Genomic DNA, 23,423 nt, shown 5'->3' with positions numbered 1-23,423 from the left:
TTGTTTTCCCATCAACTCCTGTGGGGGAAATTTGGTCTCTTTTGCCACTAAATGCTCCGTCTGCTGATTGTTCTGTGGGTTTTTAGAGGCGTGTGTGCTTTGGCCAGAAATGAGGATTTGAAAGCAGTGAGAATGAAACAGAGCGGTTAAGTTGTGGGACGAATCGAAAGCTACAAGGGCTGTAGTTATATTAAAAGTTCAGGTAAAGAACGTCAGGTGATGGGCAGTGGGCTCTCTCTCTCTCTCTCTCTTTCTCTCTGAAAGTCAGGAATACAAACTAAATGTTGTTGTTTATGGCCATTTACAAGTCAAACCCTATGTGAAAAACATAGCTGAGCAGTAACTGAGGAGAACAGTGGAATCCTGACACCACAGGAGCGGAATGGAGGCAGTTTGAAGAAGTGGTCGCTATTTACTTCAATTGAATTGGGTTTGGCTGCAACTCTGTTCACCCCTGAAACTCCAAAAGTGTTTTGTGGACTCAAACCCTTCATCGGCATAGTGGTGAGTAGATTATGAGTGAATATCCAGACCTTGGAATACACTTCTATAGAAGTTCTAGACTCTGGTATTGGAGTTTGTGTCACATGTGGTGTAGTTCAGTTGCATCAGAGGAGTACCACACCATGTGGCATCACATAACGTGCCAGAGCCATATGTTGTGTTCAAGTGTCCCCTGTCACTTCACAACAGTAAGTGCTTCGGGAGGAACACATTTTTCAGAGTTGAGTTTTTGATTCTTGGTTTGGTTGAATGCTTTTCATGCTCGGCTGAGGTCTTGAACCCAGTTCGTCCCCAGTTTTCTGCTTAGAGCAATTGCCATAAACAGGGTAGTTCCACCACACGTATGGAGTGTGGGGGGGGGGGGGGGGGGGGGGGGGGGGTCTGTGTATGTGTAAAAGCAAGAGATCAAACTTCAGGTTGAGATGATACTGGGTGCACAGGGAGGCATCTGGAATGACCCTGAAGCTACTCTGTGACTAGTCATCAGCGGGTGTTATGAGGCTGGAGGTGGGAATGGCCTCCGGGAGCCTCACAGCTGGGCGTGTGTGTGTCTGTGTGTGTGTGTGTGTGTGTGTGTGTGTGTGTGTGTGTGTGTGTGTGTGTGTGTGTGTGTGTGTGTGTGTGTGTGTGTGTGTGTGTGTGTGTGTGTGTAGTGAGTGATGAATCACCACTAGTGAATTGCCTTAACCACTAAAAAGCAATAAAGTGCACAGAGAAAGTTTAGCAATTGGGACCCCCACCTCGGGAACCAAATAGACCCCCCTACTGGCCTGAGATTGAATCCTGCCAGAACCGTCCATACTGTCCCTCTCTCCGCCCTCCTGCTGTTTCAATAAAAAAAAAAGAAGAAGAAAGCAAAGCACAAAAAACAAAATAAGAGGGTTTGTGCGCAATAGGTGTAACGCTCACTGATGGGGGTGGTTGCACATGAAAGCTTCAGCAGGTCTTGAAGAAACACACAGAGAATGTGCTGAGTGAGAACTTCCTGATCAACCCTCTGTCACAAACCGGCGGCCGACACGTTAAACCAACAGAAAGAGGTAAAATAACCTAAATTATTCTCACTTGGAACATCTCAGAGAACGTCTGTGGGTTGATGAATACAAAAGTAGTTTGCAGTGAAACTCACACAATTATTAAGATGAGGCCAGGTATCTGCGGTGTAACACCTTCTCTAAACAACAGAGCCGGAGCTGACAGTCTCCTTATTTCACAGCAAGTCCCACAGTGCAAACAAAGCTGCACAGTAAGTCAACATAGTGAGCGTGTGAGTGTTTGAGAGGGAAACGTTAAATGGGAAGTGAATGATCTGAGGAACAAAGCAAACTGGAGGATCAGTATTGTACAATATATAGTTTTTCCCGTGGTCATGCTTATTATTACTATCATTACTATGAGTTTGAAAACAATGACCGACAACGACCTAGATCCCAAAGAGGCGAGATCTAATGTTTTGGTCTGACCGACAGTTTTAGACCCAAAGATATTCAATGTACCATCAAGCAGGACAAGAACAAGCTCCTCACATGTCAGAGCGTATAGAACCATCCAGATGTTGGTGTTGTTCCTTGAAAATAAAGCAAAACTGGATTAATCCATTATTAAAACAGTTGCAGATGATTTCTCATTATCAATCTACAGTTCTACTCAATTAATTGATGAAATGTTTGCAGCTCATATCAATTTGCACTGAATTCTGATGTTTCCTGTTGTTACTGCACCTTCAACGCATCTTTAACCCAGTATGAGTTGTTGGAGCATGGTCCGTCTTGCCAACCCAACCCCTGTGGTGGTTCTTCTCACAGAGCCATGATGAGACCTGCAGAAATGATGTGATTTAACTGATCTGCAGTCTGGTATTGTACGGGACCGTGCTGCTGCAGTCTATGTAGTGTCCTTTTGTCCTTGTGCCAGATGTCAGGATGTGGTGAACAACTCATCAGGATGCCAACGTGCAACCGGAGTTAAGACTTTTCACTTGGTGATTTTAAAGCCTGTCGACCCTGTGGTGAGAAGCCATGGTGATACGCCACAGCAAGTAATGATGCACAAACAGCCACAGCTATTGCCTCAATGAGTCATCAATCACTGAGGGAATCCTGCTCTTTCCTTTTGACTGGGAATAACCTTCATTAGCTGCTGTGTGTGTCAGTGTGTGTGTGGGTCTGTGTGCATGGGCGTTAACTACACCTCGGTGTCTGCACGTGTAGGCGTCTATCTCGTCTTGGTGACTATGTGTAGGCGTCACTTTTGTCTTTCTGTTAGTCTGTGCTTATAAGCGTGTGTAGCTGTCAGCTTTAGTCTATGTGTGTGTGTCTGTGTGTGTGTGTGTGTGTGTGTGTGTGTGTGTGTGTGTGTGTGTGTGTGTGTGTGTGTGTGTGTGTGTGTGTGTGTGTGTGTGTGTGTGTGTGTGTGTGTGTTTGTGTGTGTGTGCGTGTGTTTGCATGCATTAAGGGAGCACTGTCTCTTCATTTTTCCTTCAGCATCATCTTTGTTGTTGTTGTTGTTGTTGTTTACGCCAGCACAGGAAGAGAGAGGGGCACAGTGTTAATCATAATAATACTGGGGAATAAAGGACCGGAGAGAAATTAAGGAAACAGGGGGACGAAGACGAAGAGGAGGAGGAAGATGAGGGGGGGGAGCAGCTGGTTCTTGTTACGCTGCTGCCCGCACACATCACTGCAGGAGCTATCAGACTACAGCCTCCCGCAATTCCCTCTGTACGGGTACCGGTGTGTGTGTGTGTGTGTGTGTGTGTGTGTTCAGTTCTGAGCTGTAAGTATTGCCGAGGGGATGAGGGCATATTTCAGGTCACAAACTAGCTACAGATTTAATTTGGAGAAGAACAACTTGATTATGTTCTCTCCGGCAAAAAAATTGGCTCAGGGAAATATAACAGAGACGACACAGGTGAACGCACACGTCAGTACAGGCATGGAGCTGCACGTGCAATCAGACAAACTGTGTGCACGAGGGGTGGATGGACACTTTTGCACTGGTAGTTTGTTTGTGCACCTTAGTGAGGCAGTGGTGACATTAGTGTTATCGTACAGTCACTGTCCAATTATAAGCACATGCTCACGTCATGCTCATAATAATATTCCTTATTTTAAGTCCTTTTGGAGTCTTTGCAGCTTTTTGCGACATCGACTTACGACGGTTACTTTTTGCGTGATGATGCATGTCCTTGGTTCGAGTGTAAACAAGAAAATATGTGTATATATATATATATATATATTGAAGTTTTTGAATAGGTACTATGGCAAGATCGTGGCAGGAATGTTGCACGTATGACATAGACGATAGACGGTAACATGTCAACAGGAATATGAATGATATATTCTGTTAGCGAGTCATGTAAACATCATAGTGGGAGTAATGTCTTATTTAAATAAGGTCAGTTGTGAGACTGAATTTGTTTCCTTTCTGAAATTTAGGATTAAAACAATGTGAGTCGTCTCATATTTCAGTGTCCAAATATTAAAACAACCCTTAATGTTGCTGTAGGCTAGCAATGGCTTTTCAAATGTGTCTATAATGAGTCTGTCAGTTAATTAAGTCTTAAGAGTTTTTTGGGTTTGTCCAGTTTAAGCTGCAGCCTCTCTGAGGGCTGGTGTAACATGTTCTGCTGCCAGAGAGGAAATAAATTTACGGCGAGGGAAAAAACAAGTCCTCCTGACGTCTTTACTGCAGAAATGAAATAGACAAGCTGTCAAACAGCCAAGAACTGCGCCTGTCGCAAAGGACGAGCTCAAAGAGGGTTTCTGGAAAACATGAAATATGCTAAATGTCAGAGAAAATAATTATGTGTGGGAAAGTGCGTGAGACATGAATTGACTTGACGCGGTGACTAGTGGCCACATGTCCAACTGAACAAAAAACGTAGGGAAACTGCCAAACGCCGTTTCATTATCCGATGACTATGAGAGAGAAAGATAATGGCCGTTCAAGTCCATTCACTATGGGTATTGTTTACTAATGTTATTTTGTACGGACCACAGTGCGATCACTCTCACACGTGAGGGATTACATCAGCACAAAGCGCTTATGTCATCAGTGAGTCCGAGTGTGTTGTGAAAAACAACAAACAACTCGTGTATACGACGATAAAAATGAAAATATTGTGATGTTGTGAAAATGCAGAGGGTTTTTTTTGACAGCTGACGGGGACCACAGATTTAGAAGTGAACCAGCTGAGTTAGAGGAAGTAGAGAACAATCAAACTCTGGTTCAGGCTCAAACAAACTACTGCTGCAGTGTCATAGATGCTCCCAGGAAGAATTCAGGCTCTAACTTTGTCGTGTTAAATTAAACTATCCAATTAAAGTCCAATCACCAGCTTGTTTCAAAACAATCTGAGAAGAGCTAAGAAGATGATATTTTTCTAAAACCTCAGACTTGTTGTAAGGGTAAATATTTTCTATTTCAATTTGAATTTATTTGAAAACCTCATCAGTCATATCAGAGGACGTCCGAAGTTGTCTGCCTCAGCAAATCACTCGCTCAGACAGTTAACTCGCATAACTCTGGTCGTGAGGCGGATCTGTCGCCTCACAGAACAACACAAACAAATGTGACTTGTGATAAGAAACAACCAGAACTACACTGACTCACTCGTGACGAGATCATATGATCTCATGACAAACCTGCTTTACACACAATGCTGCACTCTGTATTATTTACATCTTGTATTCATACAGGTCAGCCTCGAGCTGTGCCTGTCATATTATATTGATATAGTACATTACACGGTGCATTATATGTGGTACAAAACAATGACCTTGACATATATTGTGAAAACTATAATCTTACAACGTTTATTAAAATGTTCATCTGTATTTTTTAATATTTTATATCTCAATCTTGATGCATTGGCACATATCAGCAAACAAATGCAGATACCAATACGTCTGTGAAAGTCTTAGATCAGCTGATTTTTTATCGGCCAACCGATCAATCAGTCAGGCTCAAATTTGATCCACCTCCTCAACCCTAACACGACGTATCTGAGTAGCCTGCAGCTTGATTAATCTACTGGTAATCTCAATTATCACTGGGTGTCCAGTTCTAATTCTGACTGGTAAACAGGACAGTATCAAAGTGCTTTTTCTGTATTTGAAGTTGACTTAATATCAGGACAAAACAGAAAGGAGAATTATATATGGAAGTATTATGTAACTTGACCTACGACGACAACTCAGTCACAAGTACAACCACTGATTTGAACAGTTAATAAACGTGCTAGCAGTGGTTGACTTTGTTACTGTAACTATGGATACCAGGCTGGCGTGCAGCCCGACAGAATCAATCCTCACGTGTCCAATAACAGTCACGTGCCCCAGAGAAGTGCAACAGTGAATCCCACCTGCTCGCCTGAAGTCAGCTCATCTGGAGACACGCGCAGGAGGAAAGTGCCCGAATTACAACGAGAGAACTCGAGTGCAACAAGAGCAGTGTGGAAGTTTCAACGCTCATGTAAATGAGGAAGGTCGACTGAGCACATTCATTTCTCTGCACCTCCGCGCCCACAACACTGGAGCTGGTACAGGCAACAGCCTCACTCGCTCAAGGACGCTATTGACTTTCCTCGCCCCTGCTCTTCCCAGAGGCTAATTAGATTTGAACCAGCAACACTTTCGCAAACGCCTTCAGTTTGGCAAGCAAGATAAATAATATTTAAATAAAAGTGTGACAAAGGTGGAATTCATCTATCCTCAAGGAGAAAACCTTACGAGGGACAATAATACAACGTTATGGTGTATTTATTGTGAGGGTTTCTCCAGATTGGCTTCAGCTGAATATTAGAGGCCACAGACTAAAATACAGCCAACAGACGTGCAGATGTTCTAAATGCACATCTAAATGCAAATCCACTCATGAAAGTGCAATGATAAATACATATAGATTTATATATGGCCTTTTTTTACTCTATATAATTCAGCTAGTAATCCTGTGCATCGTAAATAATCAAAGAATAATGATGAGGGACACCCAGTCCTCCCAGTGGCTGAGGATTTCTGAGCAGGAGGTTGAGTGGCATCGTTTTGCACATTCAACAGGAGAAATGATGTTGTCCAGTGAGACACAGACACACTGCCCTCTGCTGGAAACCTCAGAGACTCTAAATCACTGGAGGTCTGTCAACATGCAGCTCATCTAATCTACTTTTTGTTTAATGGTGCAATTTATTTTTTAGAGCTAAATTGTGTGAAAATAAGTAGATGATTTAAGTCTCTATCCATTTCTACACTATCAAAATAAAAAGCAAAGTGAGAAAGTAAAGTGTTCAGCTCACTGAAATACAAGATGTTTATCTCAGAGAGGCTCGTCTGATCTTGAATTGGTCAGATACACAAATGTGCAGCGAGTAAAAACAGCAGCTGTACCCTTTGACCCCCAGCTTCCCCTACATGTTTTCCCTGTGATACTCTACACACACACACACACAAACACACGCACACAGACCCACAGCACAGGAAATGTTTGTTTGTCTTTACAGTTCCAAAAGTCCTTATGGGAAGCAATGCTGACACGGACACGTTTGCCTTTCAAGTGAGAGAGTGAAACGGTGTAAATCACTCCCACAAAACAACCTGGACAAAACACGACTAACACTTCGTGGGGGCGAAATCCGGTTTACGAGTTTAAACTCCTCGTAAAGTGTCTCTAAGAAAAGAAGAGTAGAGCTGACGCCTCTTTATAAAGCTGAATAATCAACAAATACTGCACTGATGGCTTATGACAGACACTACAGACATCAAGTGGTGTGTGTGTGTGTGTGTGTGTGTGTGTGTGTGTGTGTGTGTGTGTGTGTGTGTGTGTGTGTCGTATTTCACTCCACCCTTAACAAAGTCATTGTAGATTAATACTCATGGTGAATCCAATATTACTGCATGTGCTACTCGATTTATCTGATGTGAGTTTAAGGATTTAATTTTGAAATCACTACCCATCTCTTTTGGAGAAATTTACAATTTCCTGATGCTCATCATTCAGGATCCCTGCTGCAGAAGTGTTTCATTTAATCAGCGAGGACTACAGGCTCCTACTTTGTGATATTAATATTTTTCCAAGAGTGCATGGAGTGCATGTCACTATTACCGAAATAGATTAAGCTGCCTGGTTTTGAAAAGGAGCGCGTCCCCTTTTGCTTTGAGCGAACGGCTCCTGGAGAAAAAAAAAGTCACGCTGCAGAGAGCTTTAAAATTCTGTGCACCTACAGAGCACATTAAAAACACTGCAATAAACTGCAAAGGGCACCTTGTTGTATTGTGCTGCTGAGCAGGAAGACACAGCGACACAGTGGACAAACACAGGGTGGGGTTTCCTCTGCTCCTGACTGGCTCCTGCCTGACATTGTCCGTTTCAGATCTTGGCCAAGGAGATTAAACAAAAACACATCCGTCATGGAATCACGCACAAACTGAAAAATAATGCTTTCTCTCATGCACACACGTTCCAAGTTTGCGTCGATGAGATTTATTAGCGGGTCGGGGTTCTCAACTAACATCACGATAAATCCCGCGAGTGTTTTTACAAAGTGTTGAGTGAAAAAGCCAATGGCGATCAGTGGTGAAATGTGTGTGAGCTGTTCAGCGAGATAATCTATGAATCTAGATTAAACTTGAGCAAATATCAAAACTTCACTTCTTATTGATCAAAAAATCCTGATGTGTGTTGGATGTAATTTTGAAATCTATCAAAAAACCCAGAGACGGATAAAAACAGATATAAAAAAAACCCACATTTATATTTGAGAAGCTAGAACCAGCAAACTTTGGCTTGATAGAACAATTGATCATCAGACTAATAGTCCAATTAATTTTCATCTTGATTGATAATTCATAACTGTTTCAAATTAGTCACATAATAATGATATTTCATTAATTAAAGTGATTGTTGTTAAATCGTTTTGCAACATTGCCACGTAAAATACAAAAAGAGCTTGATTAAGAACAAGGGGATGAACTAGCGTAGAGTTTAAATCCCTGTGTCATCGTAAATTAAACAACAAATTAAAAATTTTTAGGGTTAATTTACTTAACATTAATTAATTTGTTATTAAAGCTGCATGACGTAAAGTTAACACATAAAGAAATGATTCAGAATAATGTAAAAAAGTCTAGTTTTGAGTCAAATGAAGTGAGAAACGTCTCAAATTTTCTGCAGCTCAGTGTTACTGTTCTCTATTCACGCTATAGACTGTATATACTGTAAAGATGGATGACATGACAGCTCCCAAAAACACCTCCATGTTAACAGATGGGACATGGACCAAAGTAAAAAGACAAATCCATTTTCCCAAAGATGGTTTCTGTCATTTTAGTTTGGTTTTTATCACACTGGAGCGTGTTCATGTTTCTGGTAAGTTTGTTTTCGATTAGCTATTTGATTAAACGTAGTGATTGACAGGTGATTTGCCGAGTGTCCACTTCACAATCACTACTGCAGACTCTGGCTCCAGGTGACGTCACCAGAGCAAGATGGCGGCACCATATCCTGGAGATTTGGGCTTCATTTATGGACATTGGTAAAGAGGTGGAGCCTCTTCATCCATCTTTATCATCCAGTCTATCACACACAGTCACACACATACAGGAGACTGTATGGTTGGGTCACACCACTCACATCAAACCTCCCATATAATACTATAGTTAGCTTGCCAGTAACAGGCTCCCTTTTCTTCACCACAGAATTTTAAATAAAGCCTTCAATATCTTGTATAATGAAGTGCTCTTAAAAGTGGCTCAGGTCGCTGGGAGCTCTAACTGTCCACGGTCGCTGTGTCTGAGCTGATTGATTAATGGCTTCACCAGTAGTGACTGGAGTCCACTGCAGTCCCACGAGACAGCACTCAATTAAAGACACTTAGCAAATAATTAACACTGTGTACCAACTTCCCATCCGTCCACTGACACTGTTCTTTCAGGCTGATACTGAAGGCAGAGAAGGTGAACTAAAGAAGAACATTCTTACATAATCTATGTGCTTTATATCGGTGAGAAAAAAATATTATAATACTGAATATATTCAAGACCTTGAGTTAGAGTTGACTGATGTTCTTGTCAATGGGATTTTTGGATAAATAAAACGTTTTTTCAAGGTAGATGCAACATTTTATGAACGTTAATCATTTTAAATTGCAAATCCTGTTGAATGAAAAGACTGAATTGGTGTAAATTAATTAGCAGAACCATTATATGGCACGAAAGGATTACTGCAACAATTATTTTACTGAATTGGCAAATATCAGCCTTCCGTAAATTCCTTCTACTGTGATCAATAAAACTGTCGTGTCGTGGTTTAGCGTGTTTTATTGTGTTACCGAGACCCGAGTCCAGTCCTGCTCTCTGTCCGGTGCTGCTGTAACTTACTAGAAAAACCGTGAAGCTCCCAAACAACCGATCTAAAAAACATGGTTCCTCGTTTGCATTCAACTATACCGACGACACCAGCCCTATCAGGAAGAACATACATCTAGAGGCTAACAAGGCTAGCATGGTTCCGCACACACTGCTATTTCAGACCTGCAAGGACACAGACATACATTTTGACTTGTCATGGAGACGCTCATTATGTCGAGGGGTGGGAAAGAAGAACCCATTAAACTTTGGAGTGAATCCGAATGTACAGGCAGATCCAGTATATATTTTTTCCCCACTCTCTTTCACATGGCGAGATATGGCGTTAGCCCTGGAGAAGGGATGCACGATCCGAGCAGCCTTCTAGTATTAAACGCTATGAATTACACTTTCACATTTCCTGCGAGGATGAGCTGTGACGAAGGTCTGTTGGAGGTCATTCAGTAGCGGGCTCCATGAGGCATTCGGAACTGAAGGAAGGTTTCAAACCAAATGGACTGTATCAAAAAGACTGTGTCATTACATCCCTACAGTCACCTGTAGGGGCTGTTATGTTGCTATTCACAGTCTCAATATTTCTATAATTTCCACGACTCGAGACGACAGAGCATCTGCACAAGTCAAGTTTCTGCATCAGATGCAAAGCGATGGAAAGTGCAAGTCAGAGACAGTATTTCAATTATAGTTGCAGATATTTAAGTTACTGTAGTGAATCATGTACAGAATATAAATCATGGTAACAGTGAGTTTCATTCAAAATGAAATCAACCATTAAAAACCCATGTGGCATGAACCTTGCGATGTTTTTATCTTAAAGTGAAGTGTAGAGTATTAACAGGGTCATGGGTGTATCCTCCTGGGCACGTCCTCATGTAGAGCATGGCGTTAACAGCATCAGAGATAGAGGCTCCACTCCCACCGGTAACTAAACAACATGTATGCACTCTCAAGTCCACGAGGGGCTCAGGACGAAAGTGCCAGCCAAATGGCATATATATATATAATAAAAAAAAGAGGTAATCCTGGTTAAGACGGACCGTTACACAATACACACTGGATGATGGTGGGGGGGGGCTTGTTTGATTCTTTTAAAACCAAGGCTCTGAACTTTGCAAGGATTCAGGACTATAAAGCTTCTGCTCTACAAGGGCCAATTAAAAATACAAGATAAGGCAAAGGGAGGTTCAAAAGGCTAATTGTGTCTTTCTGTGAACGGTTCCAATTACAAGTGCCTTAATTTTCTAAAGAAGACATTGAGCAGTAGAAGAAGACAAAAAAAAAATGTTTTCGCTTGATTTTATACTATTTTTTTTATACGAACAGAGTGTGAAGTCTGTCTTTTATCATTTGTAAACATTCATTCTTGTAATTTATTAAAGTTGAGCTGCATTTAAAAGGGTGGAGGCAGCAAGTATCGACACGTTCTGCTCAATAAATGGCTTAAATGTTTTATTAGTCATTGGATTTGTTGCCGATCAATTTTGTTTATGAGCAACTGACCAAATAATAAACAGTTTCTTGACTCTTCTGTTTTTCTATTTGATGATATACAAGACGCTGCAGAACCAGCGCCGGGTTACTGTGCAATCCACAAACAGAGCTGCATTATTTACCTAATTATTTTTCCCATAGTTACAATTAAAGTATTGTAATTATAAAATCTTCTAATTGTATAGGTTGCATGTATAGTTAGATGTCCCACTGTTTGTTTCTGTGATGCTGTTGAACTTCTTTCCAGAATTCAGCCATTTCCTCTTTTGTGCAGCGTTGTATTTCTCTTCTAAATTTTAATGGGGTTATGGGAATTCATTTTTTGCCACCTTTCGTTTTGGTCAGCGCACTATCAAATATTGATGGTCTAGCCGGTCACACTTATTCTACAATTTTCGTGTTCGATGCCCTTGTTGCCTCGAATGTAAAAGTGAGGCTGCAGGCAGGGACGGATGTTTTCAGGACGCCACATTTCACTGTGTGTTGGATTTAAAGCTGCTTGTTTACACGTGTTTTGGCACAGATGACACTGTTTACTCTGCTTATGTGTTCGACATTTCCTCAATCCGTGTGTTCGTGAGTTCTGCTGTCACAGCATGTGTTCGAGTTAAAAATGTGAGGATGTCAATTAACAATTAGACCCACACTGATTTATTTAAGATGTGCTACTAATTATAGAAAATCTATGTTTATTATCTATATTTTTCAGTTCTACATGTACAGTGTTAGGTTGTTTTGTGTTTTCTTTCTATTTATAGCTATTTATGATAAAGTAAATGGTAAAACTGTAAATTATATAGCTTAAATTACGTTAATTTGTCATAAAGACATTTTAGGAATGAATCGCCAAATTTTGCCAAGTGCTAAGATGATGTTTCTCGGGATGCGTCTTAAACGACAAAGGAAATGTTTCAAGGGGAGCCGAAAAAAAAGTGATGAACCCGGCTGTAGTTCAATGCTTTGTGAAGTTCCATCACCAGTGATGAGCAGCAGACTTTAATAACTTCACAAAGCTTTGAACTACAGCTGGTTCATCACTTTTCAACATTCCCATTGTCGTTATCGCAATTTGCAGCGCGTTTCTGTATTTGCATGTGTTGTGACTTTTTGTTGTTTTCTTGATTTGCAGTGCGTTGAGCTCCCTCGGCCCCTGAGGATCCTTGAGGGGTTCCAGGTCGTCCCCCCAGCAAAAGAAAAAATGGGAAATCCTATAATTTCATGTGTGACTACTATGGTCCTGAATTTCCTACACTTCATCTCAAACCTAAGATCCTGCCTGAAGGAGGAGCAGGGTCTAGTTTGTGTCAGTGCCTGGGTCCTTGAGGGGCTGAAGTTTGAGAAACACTGTTTTTAAACCGTAAACAAACACAGGGCTAATTTAAGCTGAGCTAAATTAGATATGTGAGGCTGTTTTGTCAAAGATGAAATCAGTTTCCACACTTTACTTCAGCTCTGGTGCAGCTCGTGTCTCGTTTAGTTACAGACTCACCCTCAGTCTCCATCTTTCACCCAGTTCAGGTTGAACCAGCAGCAACTAGCTAACACCACCCTTGAGCTAACTAGCTAACTAGCTAACTAGCTAACTAGCTAACTTAGCTGTTAAGCACAAGCTAGCTCAGTAGTTAGTGATTCAAAGTCAGGAGAAACAGTGAACAGACATGTTTTTAAAAAGTTAAATGAATCTTACCTGCAGTGAATTGATTTAAATTCACCTCCTCCATCGTCTTCAGCAGTTTCCATAAAGTTCCACAGGAAGCTACATGTCAATCAAATCACAAAATAAAAAGTATTGAGAGATTTAGCTTCATCACAGGTGTCCATGAGGGCACGCGCCCGCCGCGAGCACGAGCCCGCTGATTAGAGCCTCGAACCGACCCTCACGAGCACGAGCCTGCAGGACGAGCACGAGCTCTGCTCTGTCATTGGATAAAGAGACACCTGCTGAAAAGTGAACAACCAATAGGAACTGGATCCAACATAAGTTAGTGATATTAGTTTAGTTCAACGATATTATTTACCAGATGTGTACATCTATCAATTTATTATTATTATTATTATTAGTAGTAGTAGTAGTAGTAGTAGTAGCAGTGGTAGTACTAGTATTATTAGTAGTAGTAGCAGTATTAGTATTGTAGTATTACAAGTAGTAGTAGCAGTAGTAGTAGCAGTGGTAGTAGTAGTAGTAGTAGTATCATTATTGTTATTATTGGTAGTAGTAGTAGTAGTAGTAGCAGTGGTAGTACTAGTAGTAGTAGTAGTAGTAGTAGCAGTATTAGTATTGTAGTATTATAAGTAGTAGTAGCAGTGGTAGTAGTAGTATCATTATTGTTATTATTATTAGTAGTAGCAGTATTAGTATTGTAGTATTATAAGTAGTAGTAGCAGTAGTAGTAGCAGTGGTAGTAGTAGTAGTAGTAGTATCAGTATTGTTATTATTGGTAGTAGTAGTAGTAGTAGTAGTAGTAGCAGTGGTAGTACTAGTAGTAGTAGTAGTAGTAGTAGCAGTATTAGTATTGTAGTATTATAAGTAGTAGTAGCAGTGGTAGTAGTAGTATCATTATTGTTATTATTAGTAGTAGTAGCAGTATTAGTATTGTAGTATTATAAGTAGTAGTAGCAGTAGTAGTAGCAGTGGTAGTAGTAGTAGTAGTAGTATCATTATTGTTATTATTGGTAGTAGTAGTAGTAGTAGTAGCAGTGGTAGTACTAGTAGTAGTAGTAGTAGTAGTAGCAGTATTAGTATTGTAGTATTATAAGTAGTAGTAGCAGTGGTAGTAGTAGTATCATTATTGTTATTAGTAGTAGTAGTAGTAGCAGTAGTAGTAGTAGCAGTAGTAGTAGTAGCAGTAGTAGTGGTAGTATAATTATCATAATTATTATGTAAAAAATAGTTTTCTATTGTCAGCTGGTAAAACTACCAACAGCTTTGGGGAGGTAACCAAACTTTCATACATGAACACTTTCTTTATTACAGAATTGTGATTCTCCAGGTATCAGAATGAGAAATAACCACTGCAGCGTTTGTGCTATTATCACCACAGGGCGTTTTTACCATTGGTGTTTTTAAGAATGGATTATTAACTGTGAAAATTAAAATGCATAACCCGTTATTAGAGTTATTTTTAGACTCCAGCTGTCCAGATTATGCTCTTTTTTTTAAAGCTGCATTGAGCAGATTTTAAAAGGAGAACAAAGCTGCCTTCATCTGAGACCTGGAAGTTGGTGTACATGGAGTTCTCAGGCGTTCTTTCATTATTTCCTGCTGAGAACCTGCAGGTAGCTGAGATTTATACAGCACACCCTTGTTAGCACACTATTACAGAGGTTGTATGTCAGAGACCCCCAAAGTTTTTCTTGGTGTCTGTAAGTGGGAGTCAAACCTTTGATCAAATCAGTCGAACTGTACTCTGAAACTTTCTCATTCCTTCTTACCTCTGCTATAAGGCTCACGTTAGAAATGTTTTCGTTTTAATGGACTCTCTGACTGGAGCTGCCGCATCAACACTGAGCTGCCACAGCGAGAGACTACGAGCTTTTCATGGTCTATAAATATCTAGAATCAGAGGTGTGGTGTCCACATGAGATTTAAAGAAACTCATTCATGTCTCATCTCCAGCAGGGTGCAATGCTCTCCTCTTCTTCATCTTCCCCAAAAGACAACTGCACTGTGACAACTATGTAGCTGCAGTAATGAGCAGGAGACGGAGCGCATCACACCAGCTCCGAGGTATAGTTATAAAATTAGATTTTAAAGTGCTTCTACCGGGTTTATAAATCGCATAACAGCCAAAGGCCAAAACATGTTTGAAATGCTTGTGGAATATAAACCCAGTGGGTCCCTCAGATCTTGAGGAAACAGTTTCTCATGCCTCCAATCGCAAGCAAACACCGTAAAGGTTTATTTACCTAAAATGCTGCAAACACCAAGGACCACCTGATGATTCATTCAAACTTTGGCCACTTTCAAGCCTCATTTTTTAGCATCATAATGTCCCATTTGTCTAATTAAGTTCCACTATTTACTTCCCAGTGTAACATTTTTTACAATATTTAAAACTTATTTTGTAATTTTTATTGGAAACACTTTAATAATACAGCGTGAGCTCAGACTGAAGGTTCCTATTAGACCTTGGAAACAGGACTTTAACAAAAAGTTTGAATTGCGCTGAACAAAACACCAAAGTCAAGGCTTCAGAACGGCAGCTCGCAAACCAGTGGGTGGCATCACGGTTGATTGACACTTGTATGAACCAGACGGTCTCAGCTCGGCACAAGGAGACATGATGGATGAAGGATGCAGCACCTGAATTGGGACGTGGCTGTTGGATCTCTATCTGTGGTGAAAATAAACTACGTAGTACGTTGATGTTTCCTCTACAGGTATATGGTTTTCTAAATGGAATAGAAAAATCGAAAACCTATACTTTCTCACTTTCAATCTTCTCACTGGCTCCTGGCAGCAGATGAACATCCTCCCCCCTCAGCCTCAAGTGATTTCCATTTCAATCTCTGCCATCAGAGCTGCACATCTCTCTTCCTCCATGTGTCTCACCTCTCTTTGGAGAGAATCCCCCCCCCTGCTCTCCCTAATAAGCCAGGGCCAGTTTCCTTTGCCGACAGCTGTTCCAGATGGCATTATTACTCCACGCTCTCACTGGCACTTGGCTGAGGACCCACCACCAGCGGAGGAGGCTGCCCCTCGCCATGCCCATGCTTCAATATCAACTCCAGCAGATGACAGTGTTATGTAATCGTGAATCTGTTGGCTGATATGTTGCAGTGATCATCCAACAACAACTTCTTCTCCTTTCGCCTCAGCTTTTTATGGTGATGCCCTTTGACAAACGCTGGGTTCAGGCTGCTTTGCTTTCTGCAGTATTTATGTGGTGTGTGTGTACGTACAGAACGGAGCTGACAGATCCAGTGTTGAGTCGACGGTAACGGTGAGAAAACCTTGATGCTCTCAGCTCCCGCTGGATGGAAACAGCCTCAAGAAATAACTTGAAAGGCAACGAACAGGTTCATACTTAAAGTTCAAAGCACCTGTGGTGAATGTGGGCAGAGGAGAGTAGAGGAGATATTTCTTAAAGTTAAAGTGCACATTTATGACTATTTCAATGTCTCTACTCTCGTCTTTCTTGGTTTTACTCAATTTAACTAATAATTATTTACTTGTTTAAAACAAAATGAGATCTAGAGTTTTAAATCATAGGTAGTTTTGAATGCAACATTTAGCAGCTTGAACAGTATCAATAACAGTTCGGCACAGATATCGTCTCTTGTATTTCACATGATCAAATTCCTTGTCAAAATCTTGTGGCTGACATCACCAGTAGTGGAACATTGATTGTGTGTTTTCTTTATTTGAGTATTGGTTAGGATCTGGAGCCGCTCGCCACAGTCTGGTAAACTCGCTTCTTTCCAACTCCACACCGCAAAAACTGTAAATACAGATGGACGACGTGTCTCCACTTCCTCCCATTGCACAAGAATGAAGCCAAACTATACTGGATACCGGTGCAGCCATCTTGCTCTGGTGACATCATTTTGATCGTGGTGTGGAGCCGTGGTATTCAGGTCCCATCCATGTCCAGTCCACTAACATGGCGGAGGCAGGGTTTAGGATCCATACTGCAGCCGGCGATCGTGTTTGACTGTGACAATGCAGGAGATTCTGACCTGTTCGCACTTGGTTTAACTTTGAATTTAAAGGTGCAAATACTATTTTCACAGGCTCACCTTCATGTGTCTCTAATCTAATAAATATTGATCCACTAAAGTAGAGTAAATGATATCTTTGTGTGTTTGTGTGTGTGTGTGTGTGTGTGTGTGTGTGTGTGTGTGTGTGTGTGTGTGTGTGTGTGTGTGTGACAGGGGCAAGGGTGAAGTGTGTGTTGGACGTTAGCGTGCACGTTATCCTCTGCCAGCCTCTTCATAAACCCTTCTGTCGCTTTCTTTGAACGACCAACAACTCTTCGCCGAATCCGACCCCTCCGTCGCACCCGACACGTGCACAAACCAGCCCTTCCCCTCCGCCTGCGCCCGCCCAGCAACGCCGCACACACCACATGACACATTCACACTCACTCTTGTGCCCTGATATGCCGCGGCACTGATTAGCAAATGCATGTAGAGAATAAACATCAGACCATACATCTGTGAGCAACACACACACACACATACACACATACACACATACACACATACACACATACACACATACACACATAGAGACGTCACGCTCCTCAGTTGGGGCTTACTCTATTGGCTGGTCTTAACTGCTTTGTAGTATTTTTAGGTCTGATATTCTGGGGCCTGTCCTGGCAGGCCACTAGGAGAGTATATAAGCTCCCCCTGCATGTGGGGACCACCGAGAACACACAGTGGAAACATCTCTGCCCGACACTCCAGCAAACATCCAGCAGGCATTTTCAATCCTCTCAGGGTAAGTGAAGCCTCAGCGACTTTTAGGGATGTGGAGACGGCTCAAACGACCTCCGCAGGCTTTACCCACCTCTTTCTTCAGAGTATAAATCAGATAAATCAGCGTTTAGAAGTACGGCAGAAATTACATGTGACGTTTTTAGGGAAACAAGTATTATTCTGATATTTTGTCGTTTGTCTTGGACGTGCTCCATCATACCTTCTAGTCTCCTTCGTGGCCGTCACTTGAGTTGCACTCTAGGAAGGTCAGGGGTCAGGGTCAGCTGCAGCGCGGGGCTGATAGCACTTAGTGGTCTGCTGAAGGACACTTGAGCTGGGTGAATACTTGTCAGCGGCCATGGGTCATGTGGTCGGAGGACGGTTCGTGTCTCCGCTCGGATTTTTAAACAGGTTACTAAGTTTCAGTCAAAAATATGTGTTTACACGTGTTGCTTAGTTCTGAGACGTGTTGAATATGATCATCAATCCACAAGGAAGCCGTAAGGTCAAATTAAAGCAGTGGAGGCTTTGACTTTCTTTGCACTGAGACAGTGACTAACGAGTCCAACCTTTGCGTTCATTAGGGTCATGAATAGACATGATATAATTGCCTCTTCATCACTGTCTTACACTGAACGTACTGTATGGAATATCCTCTCTGCTTCCCTCAGTGCAGCCTGTGCATCGGGGCCGTGGTTCTTTTGTGATGGGTTGGCGCAGCAGCCACGTGTCTCCTGTTAAGCTACTGAACAAAGCACCGAAGCCGTACCTGCTCACAGGATTAAGCTAAAAATAGCAGAGAGAAAGTGTATACTGTCTTTTGAATAGTTTGTCTTTCCTCTGGCTATAGGACGCCATGCTTCCAGCATAATGTCGGCGGAAGTTGCGATTCAGAAGTTCTCCTTCCCCTTCTCCTGTGCTGCGCGTCCTTCTCAGCAAGATGAGGTGACCCAGAAGGGATGTGTGCGGGTGAAGGCCCTGGAGCTTCATGACCTCCAGGAGAGTCCAGTGTTAAGCAAACCAAGCTCTGGTCCAGTTATAGTAGCTCCAGTGCACAAGAAGCATCAGGAGCGTCCAGCGGCTGCTCCTGGAGGAGACGTGGCCGCTGCCCAGGTCCTGGTCTGCACCAAAGCTTCCCAGAGTGCTTTGCTCTCCGGGCGAAGCGTCTTTGAGAAACTGTCTGTGGAGAATGAGGATCAACGTCCTGCGGCCAAGAGACAACTGTCGTGTGAGAGCGCGGCCAAGACCATCAGCGTGGTGAAGAAGAGCGCGGTGAGGAAGGAGGCCGAGGAGCAGAGACACCTGAAACCGAAAACACACCTGGGACAGAAGGTGACGCCGCACGTCGCAGCAACAGGGAGGAGGAAGCGTCGGAAAGACCTCTTCATCAACACCGAGGTTTTCCACAGAGTTGATGCTCATGTTATAAGAGCAGGAGCAGAGGTGAGGACGCTTCAACAACATTTACCTGCTATTTACTGCTTATTATCAAAGCTACATCTTCACTCAAACAGGGACTAACACCTGTTTCGCTTCAAACAACTGTTATGGTCAATTCTCTCTTAATCCACACTTAAGACTTCGATGTAAGAAGACGCTGAAGAAAAGGGCCAGGTGACCTAAATAAGAGAATATCTGCAGCAGAGTTAAACTACAAAAGATTGAGAAAGATTTTTATTTCATTTAACTTTAAATGTCGAGAACAAAGTCAAAATAACCTTGAAATTTAAAAGGAATATATATGAAATTTTAATTCATTAGTAAGAAGAAAATTCTTTCTCTTTGAGTGAACAGTGTTGTATCTGTAGTCGGTCTTGTGTCGACTGTTGTGAGGGAGAAACCACAGGACCTAGGAAACAAATCTCGTCTCACATAATTCTCAACATTTTCACCTAATGCTCTAAACGCACAAGGAGAAGAAAATCTTCCTCCGTTCATTTGTTCCTCATGTTTGGCCCGAACACTCCTCAGAACACAAAGCCTCGTGAGCCGAACAAAACCAAACCACAACAGACTCGCTTCTTTGTGCTCCGCTCTGCAGGATGAATAAATAAAACCACAACAAACAGCACAGCTCACATCCTTGAGTATCGGAGGGGTCGATCAATACACCGAGTGACGCTGAGGAACTCTGGGAAATAGGTTGATGAGTGGAAGAAAAAAAAACATCTTATCTAACAGAATATCTTTTGTGTGTGTTGCAGCTGAAGGAGAAGTGTGTGTATGATGTGAAGACGATCGTCCAGAGCATCACACAGGGAGTCAGAACTGAGCTGGAGAGGCTTCGTGCCATCTGGCTCTGGCTGTGCCACAACATTGGTGCGTTTACTGAGCTACATAAATATGCATATGAATCCCATCATTCCGTAATGGTCGTCCTTTCTGTGTCAGAGCAGATTTATAAACCTTGTAACCAAAGGAACGTTGTGTTCGCAGAGTACGACGTGAGCGGGTACCTCGGCCGCTCAGAGAAGTTGAGCTCCCCGGAGGAGGTGATCGCGGCCGGGCGGGGCGTCTGCTGCGGCTACGCCAGCCTCTGCACAGAGATGTGCAGGTAAACATAGCAAAGCTAAAAACCTTCTTCAGATAAATCAACTTTCCACAGATCGTATCACTGGTGACCATTCATCAGCCCAAACAACCGTACAAATAATATTCACTGGACTGAGTTAAGCTCTAAGAGCCGTGACGTTTAAGGCCACTGGACGTAACACGAAAGGTGGTGATTGCTCTGTTATGGTTGTGTTTCCAGAGAGGTGGGTATCGAGTGCCAAGAAGTGCCCGGCCACAGCAAGGGCATCGGGTACCGTCAGGGCCAGAGCCTCAACAATGTGAAATCAGATCACCTGTGGAACGCCGTGCTTCTCGGAGGACAGTGGTTCCTGTTGGACGCCTGTTGGGGAGCAGGACGGGTGGATATGGAACATGAAAGCTTCGTCAAAAGGTTTGGAAAGAGGGATTCAAACCATCTTCATCACAAATGATGATGCGCTGGTGTCGTATATAAAATCTAAACCTGACCTCACCTTCTTCTTCTTGCAAAGTTAGAAGCATCACATCGATGCAAAAGTTTTACCAGTTCGACCTTTTGTTTATTTTCATGCACCTGAATCCAGCAGTGAGTTGAGTCTCAAACCAGCTTTCTCTCTCCATCTGTTCCCCCCAAGGTTCGACGAGTTCTATTTCCTCACGGACCCAGAGGAGTTCATCGAGTCGCACTTCCCCGATGAGGAGAAATGGCAGCTCCTGGAGACGCCCATACCCCTGGAGGAGTTTGAGAGGAGGGTCTTCAAGACCTCGGCCTTCTTCACCATGGGGCTCAGGCTGATTCAGCCTCATCACTTCCACGTGGTCACAGGTCGGCCCCAGTTCTGTTGAGTTTTTCAAACCAATCCTCTTTTTCTGTCTTTCCAGTGAAATGATTTAAATCCTCTTATCCTTTTGACTTCCTCTGCAGACGGAGGTGAGGCGAACGTGTCCCTCGGCTTCTCCAGACCTGCTACTTTCACCTATGAGATCACTCAGCACCAGGACCTCCTCCACTGTGGAGCGTCGGAGCAGAAAGACTCCGGCAACTCGTCCTTCGGCCTCCTGACCGTCTCCCATCGAAACATGAAGCTGCAGCTCCTGCCTCCTGCCAGCGGCACATATGACCTGAAGGTGTTTGCCAGACCTGAAGCAGCCGTCACAGCTCTGACGTGGGTCTGCTCCTTCACGGTGGAGTGTCAGACCCCCCGGGCCAGGGAGGAGATCCCAGAGAATCCCTTCTTGTCTTGGGGCCTGCAGCCTGTCGTCGGATCTCTGGGCATCACAGGCAGCAGCCAGGGCAGCGAGGTGGCGGAGGTGGAGGACGGGCTCTTTGAGTTGGTGTTGAAGACGTCCAGGCCTCTGATGCTGCTGTGTGAACTGGTTCATCTGGAGCTGGAAGCTGCTGTAGCCAAGCGCTGCCTGGCTACTCAGATTCAGCCGGATGCTCTGACCTGCCACGTCCTGTGTTCGTTACGTGGCTTCTACCGCCTGTCGGTGTTTGTGCGGGACTACGAGAAAACAGAGGTCAAGTTCCAGAACGCTGCCAACATCCTGTTACACTGCAAAGGGAAGGTGGTCGGACTGGATGAGCTCTTCCCTCCGAACCTCGGCTCGGTGTGTGGCCCCGGGACCCGCACGTCGGAGGCGGGGCTGTCCAAGTTCAGCCATACGACGGCGTTGGTGAGCACACAGCAAGGCAAGTGTAACATCACCTTCCACAACCAGCGGGACCTGGAGCTTCACACTGTGCTCAGCAGAGAAGAGAAGAAAACAGCAGCTACTCCACTTTCACGCCACCTTTTCTGCACGTACACAGACAGCAAGGTGACGGTGAGCGCCAGCCTCCCTGAAGCCGGGGTGTATCGGCTGGGCCTGTACGCCAGGACCGCCCCCGGTGGAGATTTCAACCCCATGTGTGACTTTGTTCTGAGGAACAGCTGCGATCAGCCGGGGCCTCCGTTCCCCTGCGTCTACTCAGCCTGGAGGAAAGGCTGCGTGCTCTTTGAGCCCCGCGTGGGCCTGCTGGAGCCCCTCTCCTGGGTCCGCTTCAGGGTGAGGGTCCCCGGGGCCCAGAGGGTGAGCGTGGTGGGAGAGACGAGAACTGATCTCAAACTGAACAAGAGCAGAGTCTGGGAGGGGGAAGTTTCCAGTGGAAACGGTCTCCAACAACTGAAACTGGCGGCGTCCTCGGGGGAGTCCAGCGACATGGCTGTTCTGATGTCCTTTGACATCAAGCAGTTGGAGAGAGAAGCGTGAGTAAAAAGGCCGGAGGAAACCAGATGGACACGTTTGTGAATATAGCTGTTCACTGCCTTATGAAGACTCTGATATGGACTAATGCAAATCAGACGGAAAATGAATCGCACTGTGAGACACAATCTTTCAGGTTTTACTGCCACTCACACTGATGTGTATGGATATTATCTCTGATTCTTTGAATGTGTGTAATTTTGTAGAAATGCGACACAAAACGTTTCTGTTCCTGGATCTTTAGAGAGCTGTGATCTGATCCAGGATTTATTAAGATTGACAGAGGTGCTCAGCTGTGGTGCTAAATATCTGACTGATCAGTGTATTTGTGGTTTTTCATGTTATAAGCAAGTAAATATGCATCATGATGTTCAGTTTGTCAGCATGCTATTAAAGAAATACTATAAGAATATCAAAATATGAAAGACTTATTTTTTGAACTGTCTTCACAACATTATTCAACCAAACCGTTTGGACCCTGTCTCATCCGTCCAACAAGTTTTGTGGGACCGACCGACGGACAAACCATCGGACCGGGATGAAAACACAACCTTCTTTACATCGGTTACGAAATCAACTCATTGTCTCGCGCAGCTGGAAACAGTCGGACCCGGAGGACGGCTTAAGTTGTGGTCAAGGCCGGTGAAAGAATGAAACCGTGCCACAGCCCCACTGAGTGAAAGGGAACAAATCCAGCAGCGCACACTGGAGTATTGTTGCCGTGACCCTGGTCCACTCAGGCTTTGGCACACGCCGGTGAGCGTGATGAGTGTTTACATGTGGCTGTCATAATAGCCCACAAATAGCCCCGGCTCACTGCCTCAGTAAAGTACGACAATAGTTTGGCGGTAAAGGAGAAACAGG

General features: G+C 43.4%; 1 protein-coding gene across 1 annotated transcript; it reads left to right on the top strand.

Annotated features, from left to right (window-relative positions):
- The first annotated feature begins 17,710 nt into the window (after window positions 1-17,710).
- On the top strand, window positions 17,711-22,996 carry ky (kyphoscoliosis peptidase). Its single transcript, XM_034575830.1, has 7 exons — window positions 17,711-17,802; window positions 18,631-19,223; window positions 19,985-20,099; window positions 20,217-20,334; window positions 20,533-20,724; window positions 20,948-21,138; window positions 21,238-22,996. Exons 2-7 carry the CDS (start codon window positions 18,651-18,653, stop codon window positions 22,563-22,565), a joined length of 2,517 nt encoding a protein of 838 aa, XP_034431721.1. The 5' UTR covers window positions 17,711-17,802; window positions 18,631-18,650; the 3' UTR covers window positions 22,566-22,996.
- Window positions 22,997-23,423: the final 427 nt, after the last annotated feature.

This window comes from Hippoglossus hippoglossus, chromosome 22, assembly GCF_009819705.1.
Source record: "Hippoglossus hippoglossus isolate fHipHip1 chromosome 22, fHipHip1.pri, whole genome shotgun sequence".
Taxonomy (NCBI): domain Eukaryota; kingdom Metazoa; phylum Chordata; class Actinopteri; order Pleuronectiformes; family Pleuronectidae; genus Hippoglossus; species Hippoglossus hippoglossus.
This window is presented reverse-complemented; position numbering and strand designations above follow the sequence as displayed.

What these genes read in the sequence shown, in the direction of transcription:
- ky (XM_034575830.1), top strand. Translation starts at nt 18,651, where the DNA reads ATGTCGGCGGAAGTTGCGATTCAGAAGTTCTCCTTCCCCTTCTCCTGT. An exon ending in TTATAAGAGCAGGAGCAGAG is followed by an intron (nt 19,224 to 19,984) that starts GTGAGGACGCTT and finishes TGTGTGTTGCAG; the next exon opens with CTGAAGGAGAAGTGTGTGTA. An exon ending in CTCTGCACAGAGATGTGCAG is followed by an intron (nt 20,335 to 20,532) that starts GTAAACATAGCA and finishes TTGTGTTTCCAG; the next exon opens with AGAGGTGGGTATCGAGTGCC.